This window comes from Orycteropus afer, unplaced genomic scaffold (genome assembly GCF_000298275.1).
Source record: "Orycteropus afer afer isolate SDZICR_OR568_19922 unplaced genomic scaffold, OryAfe1.0 scaffold00388, whole genome shotgun sequence".
NCBI classification, from domain to species: domain Eukaryota; kingdom Metazoa; phylum Chordata; class Mammalia; order Tubulidentata; family Orycteropodidae; genus Orycteropus; species Orycteropus afer.
In genome coordinates, this window is record NW_006921975.1 from 142,258 (window position 1) to 154,880 (window position 12,623).

At 35.7% G+C, this 12,623-nt stretch overlaps 1 protein-coding gene across 1 annotated transcript in view; it reads right to left on the reverse strand.

The window, feature by feature from the left end:
* Nucleotides 1-321: 321 nt before the first annotated feature.
* STAG2 (stromal antigen 2) overlaps nucleotides 322-12,623 on the reverse strand; it is an 86,832-nt gene continuing 74,530 nt past the window's right edge. Inside the window, exons 29-33 of the mRNA XM_007953360.1 lie at nucleotides 9,036-9,225; nucleotides 8,835-8,945; nucleotides 5,618-5,744; nucleotides 4,555-4,632; nucleotides 322-345 (exon numbers count right to left, since the gene is read on the reverse strand). Coding sequence (XP_007951551.1) covers nucleotides 322-345; nucleotides 4,555-4,632; nucleotides 5,618-5,744; nucleotides 8,835-8,945; nucleotides 9,036-9,225 — 530 coding nt within the window. The remainder of the gene's footprint in view (nucleotides 346-4,554; nucleotides 4,633-5,617; nucleotides 5,745-8,834; nucleotides 8,946-9,035; nucleotides 9,226-12,623) is intronic.

Genomic DNA, 12,623 nt, shown 5'->3' on the forward strand with positions numbered 1-12,623 from the left:
TACCAAATACCTCTTCAGATTGTTACATTAAAAAAAGCATGAAATAAATGATTCAAAAGCCAACTAACAGCGCATAAATAAAATATTTACTTTCTAAGAAAGACTGTAGCTTATCATCAAATTGTTTACTTGTCCTTTACTTTTTTTTTTCAGGCAAACAAAACTGCCCCTCAATGCACTTGATCTTGGTAAGCATAGCATGTCATATTCTCCTTAGAGAAAAATCTGTACAGAATTTCACTGTATCTACCACACTTTATTTTAGAATTTCCTCTTCCACTTAGAAAATGACTTCACCACAGATTTAATTGTGTACTGGTATTAAAACATTGACACCCCAAGAACCTAATGAGAGAGAGGAGAAAAAAAATCTCGTTACAATAGCCATTCATTTCTTTGCAAAATGTATCTGTAAACAATGCATGAGAAACATGTTTTTAATTCTTAAGTTTAATAACATGCTAATAAAATTCCTTAGAAAATTTCCTTTCTTCAGATAAAATTCTAAAATTAAATTGGCCATCAATAAATAAAAAAAAAATCAGGACCAATCAGGATGGCACTTACCTTACAAACACAAGTGAGAAAAGAATTCTACATTTTGAGCTTCTTGAGAGCAGAGACTATATCTTATTTATATACACACACTCCTAATGCCTAGGTAATGACCAAACACAGGCAGCATTCACCATCTGAATGAACGCCAAACGAATGTGCTTCTTGACATATATGTTGGCAGAGTTTAAGAGAGCCTTGCCAACGTGGTCATTTGTACTCAGAATTGGGTATAATTTTTTTTTTTTTTAAAGAAAGCATTTGAATATGCAGACCAAAGACCTCCAAGATCTGCCCTGAGAGAATGAAGAAAACTCCAAATTTCAAGAAATCAAGTAAGTGAAATCTGGGCAAACTGACTTATATTGATGCTTTTTCTATATATTCCAATTGGGAAAAGAATGTTGGGTAAAATCTAATGATTACTTGTCACTAACTAAAAGCACAAAATGGGGCAACTCCCCCTTGTTCATTGACCAAAGAACAAAACATAATTTCTGCTGTCTATACTAAAAGTTAGGCTGTTCAAAATGGAAAATTCTAGCACTTCCTATGCCATTAGGTAATATTTAAAAATATATAATGGGCTGATGAGAACTGATATTATACCCAAAGGTAGTAAGTTGAAATTGGGATTGCAAAGGACTTTTACTTGTAAGTAAAGTCTCACTTTATCTAAAGGAATTGTTTCTTATCAGTATCCACCCCCTGCCCTCCACCAGCCCCAACAAGTGGGTCACTTTGTTGTTAAGAGTCAAGATTTTAGGTGGTTAGAAGGTTTCCACTCGAGAGGCCTAGGTAATGTCTGAAGGTCTCTTCTAGCTATAGCACTCTGTGACTGGGGGTAACAAAAAGGCCTAATAATGAATGAAAGGATAAAACCTCAATTAACAAGTCTTAGTATAAAGTGTGGCAATAAGATTGACTCAAGTTCTTTCCAGAGTACCTGGCTTAGAAAGCACCAGAACAGATTTTTAAAATTCTGTTTGGGTACAGACTGGGTTGCAACTATATTCTTCCAATAGAACATCAAGTTAGATCCATTATACTGAGGGTTTCTTTTATCAGTCTTATACTACAGATAATTCTAGTAAGAGAAGCTCTACACAGGAGAAGAGCAACATTAGTAATACTTATTTTCTTTTTGTACTAACACAAACCACATCATCTCTGATGCTAATATTAATAAACACTTAAACATACTATTTTAAAAAGCACAAATATCAAGATTTGATGTGATATGGCACCAGCCCACTAGTAACAGGAAATGACTATTATCACAATAAACCAATTTACCAATGTTATAAATGATATATTTAGGATTTATTCCATAATAACCTCAAGTATGTATACTACAGTGCTTTGAGTTACTTCACTTAGAGAATCTTATAACTGGGCATAAAAAGATTTAAATCCCTATTTACTATTGTTTTGACGATTCACTGATCATAGGCTTCAGTAAAAACTGGTAAAAAGCTATTGTATAAAGGTAAACAAAGATTTTTATATTTTTAAATTTGTTATTCTATTTCTTAAATTAGTGTTGACACAATACATAGTAAAGTTTAATGTATATTTTAAAATAAATATTTTTAAAAATACAGTGAAAAACTTCTAAAAATACCTGAACCTTTAAATATTACACAGCAGTTATATAACATTAGACTGCTGCCATCAAGTGGTAATATTATCAAACTACAAGTATAGGTACCTGAGATCATTTTTGCAATCTCAGCAGCAGAAGCAGCGAAACTACTATCAGAATAAGAATAAATACAAGCCTCTTAATCCTAACATATTCAACAAATATATTAATGCCATGAAGTCACTACAAATAATAATTATTAGGGTTCTTTCTTTCTTCATTCAGATTGTAGCTTTCTCTAGATATTTAAGTATCAAAACCAGGGATACACATATTTTACATTGCTATTTAATTACTCCAATAATTTGAAGTGAAGGGTACCTTTTTGCAAGTCGAGTAAGTGACAAAGAAAACAAATTGGCCTCATTGGATAAATACATGAAAAAAATAAGGAGATCTTTACTACCCACGTCCATTTTGACTACAGTTAATCTCAAATAATTTTCTTAAGGAGTCTTCCAAATGAGGTCTGATTGTAATTTGGGGAAGTGCAACAGCAGAGACACTAAGAAACTTGTAAAGCAAAAGGAGCTGGGATTAAATCACTGCTGTGACACTAGCTGTTTAACTCTGCACAAGTCACCAAATAACCTCTCTTGTTTCTGTTTGCTTGGGTGGGAAAGTAGGAATCTCTTTATGCTTGGTGAAAGGATCAAAATAAGTCATTTAGTCTAGCATGGTGTCAGGCACGTAAAACTCTTGAATACTAGCCTCCTTCCTTTGAACTTCAAAGGATACTCAAGATGCACTAGAATATGATCTCCTAAGGGGCAGGGAGAGTATTATCATTCATTTTAGCACAAACACCCAGCTCAATAAATTAGAGTTAATGCATTTCAACATTCTAGCTCTTTTATCCCTCATCACAATCAGAGCCTTAAGAAATTGGGAAAATACATACACCTAGACTATCAAAGAAATCATGTACTTCAATATGAATTTAAACTATGAACTTATGGGTAGGAGTCAACCCACCACTTAAAGCCTTGCTACTCAAAAGTATGGTCTGTGGAGCTGCAAACATTGATAGCACTTGTTAGAAATGTAGACTTTCAGGCTATACTCCAGAGCTACTACATTTGAAAAAGATCTCCAGGTGATTCATAAGCACATTAGAATTAGAGAAACAGCGATTTTAAAGATCCCAACATGGCCTGCCTGTTCAGAGTCTATTATCTGCTCTTCTATGAAACTCCTTTCTTTTGGGTCAAACAACTGGCTCTATTAATAGGTTAGTGTGTATTAGTTTACAAAAATATTTCTGAGAGCTATCTGAAAGCAAATTATGAGGTGGGAAAAACAAGCAGGGAATGACAAAAATCAGGGCATAAAAAACAGGCCTCAGAGGATGGTACAACAATCACCTCAGGCAGGTGTTAGGAGGAAGAAGTATAAAATGACTAGATATTAAAAAGTAAGCTGGGGGAGTACTTAAACATTCATTCATATGACAAATAAAACTAAACACCTACTATGCTAGGCGGAACTTGACATCAGTAAGATTCTTGTACCTGCTTAGAGGAATTCAGTCTGAGAGACCTGGACATATTTAATATCCTATCTCATTAAACCATTTCTGGTAACTACCACAATAAAAGCCTGTGCAAAGTGTTACAGGAATAGAGAATCAAGTATCTATCTGAAGAGGTCAGCAAAGACACCATAGGTAATGTCAGAACTAAGTATTAAAGGAAGAATTTACTAAGAGGAAAAGGAAAAGGGCATTCCTGGAAGACAGAAAACCAAACCAAAAAACAAACTCACTGCCGCTGAGTAGGATCTGACTCATAGCGACCCCTCTTTGGGTTTCCGAGGCGGTATCTCTATGGAAGTAGATTGCCCAATCTTCCTTCCAAGGAGTGGCTGGTGGGTTTGAACCGTCAAGCCTTCTGGTTAGCAGTCAAATGCCTTCGGCACTACCACAGAGTCATGGAAAAGCATAGTTTGCCTGACACACTACAAAATCTGGTATGGCTGGAGTGCAGAATATGTATGAGGGAAAGGTTAAGGTGGAAATTAGCCAGGAAACAAATGGCTTTGTGTGCCAGGTTGAGGAGCTACAATCTTTTCTTATAGGCAATCCTTCAAAGGGCAACTCAAACCTACAGGAAAAGCCTAAATTCCTTAACATAACATTCAAGTCTCAAGTCTATCAGGGATTCAAAGGCACTTTTAATCTGTCACTACCACTATACCATTCTCCTACCACCAAAACCCTGCCTGTCTGTTTTCCTCACGCCCAATTGTTTTCATCCATTCTAAATGTGCTGTCCCAGCTCTTTCAACCTCAAACTTATAGAGACTACCTATAGTTTTGATTTTACAATCCTGGAGTACACTTAAATTAAACCTACTGATTCATCCATAATTGAAGCTGGATCAAAGAAATCAGGCTTCAGTTCTGTTCTCTCTCGTCTGTTCTTTGATGGTGGCTACAGGAAAGAAAAAAAAAAGTTCACATTTGCCATTCCCATAAACCAAGTACTGACGGAAAACATTCAAATTACTCATCAAGTGTACACATGATCTATGTAATTCCAAGTGTACCTTCTAATATTTTAAATATTGCATACTCAAATGATAAAATGTATAAAACTACAAAAGCAATTTATTCATGGGAAATTATTCTGAAAGACAACAACAAGAAAACTCATTTTTCTTTTTGCTTTCTTAATATGCCTCTCTCAAATCTTCATTTTCCTGTAAAGGTACCCAACTGTGCTACAGATACACCATGGTCCACTGAAAACTAGAAGCAGAAGACCTGGTTTATAATATAATCTCAGGTTTACTGCTTGGATAGGGTAACTGCCTGAGCTTCAAGAGTTGAGTGAGATATGCATATGATATAAGTATTAACAAAGAACATGCTCTTATATATATTTGCTTAAATTCATCCAAAGTTTAAGCAATTTTATTTTATTATTTGGCATAGAATTGTGTCTCAATAAGAGAGTGATAGTAAGTAAATAATGTAACATTTTGATAATGGTAAATAAATAGAAAACTATGAGGTGATACACTACTACTTAGTATATTATATTATCCTAGGAAATTTTGAGATTTTTTGAAAATCTTAATACGTACCATTAAATATCATTAGATATTTATAGTCAATATGATGTAATATAAAGCAAAATATACATACTTTAAATCTATATATTACTAAATGAATGTCAAAGGCAAACATGCTGCTTCCATCATCTTAGCCTAGGATCTAACATACTTACCATGCTCACTCTCTCCTCAATCTCTTCCCTTATACTGCAACATGTGGCAGCTATTTAATTTTTTTAAGACTTATTTTCCATGGCAGGTTATTTCTTTCTTCTAATAAACAGACATGTATAAGACTACTCAACCTAATTTCCAAATGACCTAGAACGAAAATCTTACAGAAATCATTAAGTTTCTTACCAAGTCTATATCCATGGTGTCAAAGTCCATTCCCTCATTAAGATCCTCAATCCTCCCTTCTGAGGACATCATAACGTCTTCAACAATTGGCTCTTCATCATCTTCCATTAGGCTTGTACCACGCCGACTAGAGAAATACAAAAGAAGGTCAAGAGCTGAACTAATGCAGTGACTATTAATATACTGGTAACAACTATGTGGCTCTCTATATTCAATTTTAATGGAAAATGATGGAATTAAAGGTCAGGGAGAATGATTAGGCATTGATCATGTCATCAATGATGTCAAAACCCCAATGTTCACTTGTCTAAAAATGTTAAGGAGTTATGTTTATCCTACATTATTTCAGGACATTTAGCTTGATAGTTTTCATATCCCATATACAAGTTCAATGAGAAATTCCCACATGGGAACATACAAGATACCTCAAATCCTTTTTGAAAGTAGGCAGGGTACAAATTAATAAACAAACATAAAACAGAGACCAAATAAAATAACATTTTCAGAACAAATATATATATATATTTTTTTTTAATCAATATATAATATAAATTTCACACAAGCATGTATTCATTCACTCAGTGCCTAATGAGTAAGTACCAGGCACTCACTCACTCATTCACTCAGTGCCTATTATATGCTGGGTGTATACTATGATCTATGCATGCAAAAAAAAAAAAAAAAAGAGTAAAATACAGTTTCTGCCCTCAAGGAGCTCACAATCTACTATGGGAAACAGAGGTAAACAATTAATTATGACAAAATGCAACAAATATTGCAATAGAAATATGTATGCATCAAGTAAGGATATATACCAAAAGAAGATAATAACTCTGCCTCAGAAAGAAATATGCAACATTTATGCTGGAACATGGGCTCTGTGCCCTATGACATTCAAAGCTACTACCTCTATGGGAAAGTAAAAGTAAAAATGAAGACCAAAATCGCTGTATGTTATCATATAATTATAGAGAGTAAACTCAAGTTAACAGATGAGTGCAGATCAGCATAAAGGAGTCAATATATAATAGAGAAATTAAGTGTGACTGGTTCACCATTTTGGCCAACATTACTTTTTCTGCTTATGCAAAAACAACAAAAAAATCAATCATTTACTGAATGCTTACAATTTACATGATATTATGCTGGGTATTAAATGACAGGATGCCTGATCTAGGCTACTTTTTAACCTTCTGCTAGAGGGAAAGGTAAATATGTGGACAAAAGTCATTATTTCCTACAAGTTCTGCATAGTAGAAGATAATTTTACTGTACTTGGTGGAGACAACAACTATAAAGGGCATATGTGTGCTTTGCAGACCATATTATGGAAAACCAGAAATCCATTCTGCATTTTGCTTGGAGTATGAGAGAAAGATGTATGTGATATAAACTATGGGAGGTGGGAAGACAGACAGATAACTGGAACAAACACCATTACAGAAAAATTTTGGCAAAACAAAAATGCTGTAACATACCAGGAAACATACCACTTACGGTACAACAAACAACCTAAAGAAACTCTGGTAATAGTTATTTTACTGAGATAATTCCTTGGAGTTGCCTGGGGGAGTTTACCTACAATTGGGAATTAAAACAAAATGTGAAAAATAAACAGTAGAGAAAATGGTACTGTGCTATGAAATGTTGTGGAGGAAATCTTGGGAACTGGTGGAAATTTTTCAGAGAAGAGACATGGACCAAATGATCGCATGGCAGAATTCTAAAATTTCTGGACTGGTGTCTGGTTTATAAGCTAAGAAAGCAATTGTAGAATTCAGTATGAAGTCAGAACATACATTAAGGGGCATCTGGCCATTGAAACTGAGAAAAGATGAGAAAAACAAGTGGTATTATAGATGGTGACCATGTTAGCCAAGTTAGTATCAGACTATATACACAGAATAGAGACAGACTACTTTGTCTCTAGACGTTCTCAGCACCATTCTGGAGGTAACTGAAGTGAATCTATACTAGGCTACCACCCACACAGTAAATGACCATTTCTTAAGAAAATAATAGTGAAACTTTCATCATTAAAATAATTTTTTTTTAAAAAAAAGGAGAGGGTAACATTACTATCTCCCAGTATTAAAACACGTATCACATTATGTCAGAAATTCAAAGCTTTCAAAGTTAAAAATTTAATCAAAAGCATAATTACCTTGACCCTTTATACCAACCAAGACATGAAAAACATTATCTAAAGACCACATGTCTGCCACTTCTTTAAGGGCCAAAGCTAATGAAGATTTTAGAAAGATGTAACGTTCTCATACAGATTCCAGTAAGAACAAAGTATTTAAAAATTAAACTATAAATTTTTAAAGCACTGAACATTTAACCATTTGATGAGCATTACTGAGCACCTTTTATGTACCAAGCACTGATAGGCAATGAATGTAGTCCCTGCCCTTGAGGAGCTCACAGTCTAGAGAAAGGGATAAACTCATAAACAAATAATTACGATACAACATGGTAAGTGCTGTAAGAAATATGACTAAGCAAAGTGTTATGGGAGCACAGATGACTGCAGCTTCATAAGGCGACACCTGAGCTTGTTCTCTTACGATGATTTTACCAGTTGCCAAATGGGTTATGACACTAAAATGTAGGCAAGGGTCATATTTTGAAGGGTTTTGCATGCCATGACCTAAGAAGTTGGGACTTTATCCTGCAGGCAACGGGGAGCCATGAAAAGATTTTAAGTAGAAGAGTTACATGATCAAAATTTTTATTCTAGCGTAATTCTTAATGGCAGTGTGAATGATGAAGTGGTGGTGGGGGGAAGGTGGTGGGAGGGGAAGGGGTTGGTGAGGGGATAAATAAATGGGAGATTTGAGGTAAGAAACCAGTTAGGAACTAATACAATAGTTCAGGTGAGAGATGAGGGCCTGAACTAATGAGGGGATGCAATTAAGATGTAACAAAACTGGATTTTTGGCTATAATTCTGTGTACCAAAATAAACAAGGAGTTCTATTTAAACTTTTCCAACAGATCATCCTAGGATTGGTCCTTTAGCTAACTAGTTAATAGTGAACTTCAAATTCTTTTTTTTTTTTTTCTGTTGGAAAGACCAATTTTTAGTTCCTTGATTATTTCAGCTTAGTTACTCTAGAGAGTTTGCTGAAATTTTTAGATAAGGCACACATCAAAATATGTTAAAATAAATTAGTGAACTTCCTAGACTCAGACAATAAGGCACTCTCACTTACATGGCATGCTGAAGATTAGCTCGCAGTTTAACATAGCTCATTGCTGCTCTCTCCTGCTGCTGCCTTGCTTCCTCTTGTTGTCTTTGAGCTAACATCCATGTTACCTGCGTGCTTCAAGGAGAATTTTATTCTTCTTTTAACTTAACTTTTTTCTATGTAATTAATAAAGTTCTAGTACAGAAAATTATCAAATGGACTTACTTATAATCAAGAGGAGTTTGATGATGTTCCGTCTGCATCGGATAGACACTCATGAAGCTGTCCTCAGGTCGTAATCTTTTGGGCTCTCTCATAATGGTTGAGGTGAGTTGTGGTGTCTGCATCATGACTGGGGTGTGCAATGTTTGTTCTCGGCTTAACCACATGCTATCACTACTACTACTTTCTTCAGCTGAAAAAGAAAATGAACAGCGATGACATTCAGTCACAAATTCTGACTAATTAGATGTCTAATACAACCAGTTCAGGTCAACGAACACCTAGTTGCATTCTACATGCTAGTCCTGGGATCACAGAGGTTTCAAAGGGATGTAATATGCAGTCTCTACCCTGCCATTAAAGTCTACTTGTGGAGAAAGCAAAAATAGGGAGTTATAATACAGAGTATTAAGTGGCAGAAGAGAGGTAAGTAACAGTGGAATGGGAGCAATGAGAGGAATCAGCACAAAGAAGATACCGGGTGGGATAGGAAGGATTTTCTAGCCAGTGGAGGGAAAACTAAGGAAAAGGACTAAGGCATGAACAGTAACTGGACCATACCAATTCGCTGATATTCAGCAACTTCTGACCTATAAAAACGATGGTTCAACCTAACAGCTTGCTATTCCTGGAGTATAAAGACTGAAGAGAGTGGCAAAAGGCAAGACTAGACAAGGAGACAAGAAATAATTTGCCCGAAGTCTTACATGCTGTGTTTAGTGACAGGAAACTGCTGCTGAAGGTATTAAGAAAAGGAAACAATTTGGTGAGAAACATGTCTTACTGAACATATGTGGCAGAAGTGTGGAGGGTGGACTTAAGAATAGGAAGACTGGTGACCAAACAAACCAATCAAGGAGACTAACTGCATAGCCCAGATGGGTGGTAACAGGAAGGGAGACAGTGGGAAAGTGGTACCCAACCTAGGAGATAACAGACAACTGAGCAGGTCTTAATGGCAACTGGAAGGGTCAATAAATTCATCTGCACGCAGAGCACTGGACTAAAAAAAAGACCTTAAAACAAACACTACTTTTTTCAAAGTATCTGAAGTTGCTGTGTCATGATTAATAAAAGATTAATTCACATGTAAGTGTTAGTAAGAAAATTTAAAATCACATATTTGGGAAGTATAACTGACAGCCTACAGTGATTAACTGAATGTGAATTTGGAGGGAAACTTACTATACATACAAGTTTTTAAGAGAGGAATAAAAAGAAAAATGTGCTAATAGCTAATACCTAGTAAGAGAAAGTAATGTGCTAATACTAACAGACATAAATTTTATAATTTGCAATATAATTAAATCAAGTTTTTGAGTTTCACCATGTTTGGGTCCCAATTTGGTCTTCAAAACGGCACTAACCCCAATGACTTCTGCTTGTCTCTCCATTCTTGTAACTTACTAATGTCTCAATGGCTCTCTCTAAAACCTAAGAGTACTGACTCTTTCTGTAACCACTGAATCAATCTTTAAAATGTTATATGAATACCAACTGGTAAGAAAAAGGAGAGACGTAATGGTCCAGCGTAAGTAAATCTGTAGCTATTAACTATTGGTTCAGATGAGAAAATAGTTTCAGAATTTGCACTCAGCTTCAGGAAATATCCTTTAATTTGATGGCTTTTAAAGTTAAAATAGAGTAAAACCTTTCATTTCTTATAAACTATCATATCTTTCTTAACTGATCAGGGATACTGTGAAAGAGATTTCTTTTTTAATTCTAAAATTGAGCTTATATATATATTATATATACTTTATATATAAGTAGGAAGCAATATTCCCTTGACAAAGAATTATACTGGTGAGTTGTTATCAACACACTTGAGGATAAAGTTTGGCTTAGTCACTAGACTGTGCAGATAGTATTTTGAGAACTGAGGCTTTTTTATTTATATTTGGTACGTAACATAAAGCTGAAGCAGTACATTGACAAGAACAACCAGAAATTCAAGCCACATTCAGAAAATGATGTAGAATGAGAAATATGATTGTGATGTCAGATGGATCTTGTTTGAAAGCAGAGAATAATAGAAAGATGTTTACCTGTGTTTTATTGACTATACAAAGGCATTTGACTGTGTGGATAACAACAAATTATGGCTAACATTGTGAAGAATGGAAATTCCAGAACAATTAATTGTGTTTATGCAGAACCTATTTGTTGTCAAAGATTTCATATTACTGGGATCCACAATCAACACAAATGGAAGCAACAGTCAAGACATCGGATGACGGATTGCACTGGGCAAATCTGCTGCAAAAGACCTCTTTAAAGTGCTGAAGAACAAAGATGCCCTTTGAAAACTAAGGTGTGCCTAACCCAAGCCATGGCATTTTCAGGCACTTCATATGCATGTGCAAGCCAGAGAGTGAAGAAGGAAGACTGAAAAAAAAGAGTTGATGTTTTGTGAGTTAAGGTATTAGCAAAGAATACTGCAAGTACCATGGACTGCCAGAAGAATGAATAAATCTTTCCTGGAAGAAGTTCAGCTGGAATGCTCCCTGAAAGAGAATGACCAGACTTGGTCTCACCTACTTTTGTCATGTTGACCGAAGGGACCAGTCCCTGGAGAAGGATACCCTAGGTAAAGTCGAGGGTCAGCGAAAAAGGGAAAGACCCTTAATGAGATGGATTCACACAGTGGCTGCAACAGCAGGCTCAAGCATAGCAAGGATCGTGAGGCTGGCACAGGAGTGGGCAGTGTTCTGTTCTGTGCACAGGGTCACCCCGAGTCAGAACCAGCTCGACGGCACCTACCAACAACACAACATGCAGAACTTGTACAAAGATCAAGAGATTGTGGTTTGAATAGAACAAAGGGATATAGTGTGATTTAAAGTCACAAAAGTATGCATCAGGATTGTATCATTTCACCATACTTATTCAATCTGTATGCTGAGCAAATAATCTGAAGCTGGACTCTATGAACAAGTATGCGGCATCAGGTTTAGAGGAAAACTCATTAACAACGTGTGACATGCAGATGACACAACCTTGCTTGCTGAAAGTGAAGATGATTTGAAGAACTTACTGATGAAGATCAAAAACTAAAATAAAGCCTTCAGTATGGATTATGCCTCAACATAAAGAAAAAAAAAAACTCCTCACCACTGGACCAACAAGCAACATTATGATAAACAGAGAAAAGACTGAAGTTGCCAAGAATCCCATTTTACCTGGATCCACAAACAACACCCATGGACGCAGCAGGTAAGAAATCAAACGACATACTGCATTGGGCAAATCTGCTTTTAAAGACCTCTCTAAAGTGTTAAAAAGCAAAGATGTCACTTTGAGGACAAAGTTGTTCCTGACTCTAGCCTTGATGTTTTCATTAGCCTCATATGCATGGTAAATCTGGACAGTGCATAAGGAACATTAAAAAAAAAGAATTTGATGCCTTTGAATTTTCATGTTGGCTAAAAATACTGACTATACACCATGGACTGCCAGAAGAACCAACAAATCAGCTTTGGAAGAAGTACAGCCAGAATGTTCCTTAGAAGCAAGGATGGTGAGACTTCGTCTCGTGTTCTTTGGACATGTTATCAGGCGGGCCCAGTCCCTGGAGAAGGACATCAGGCT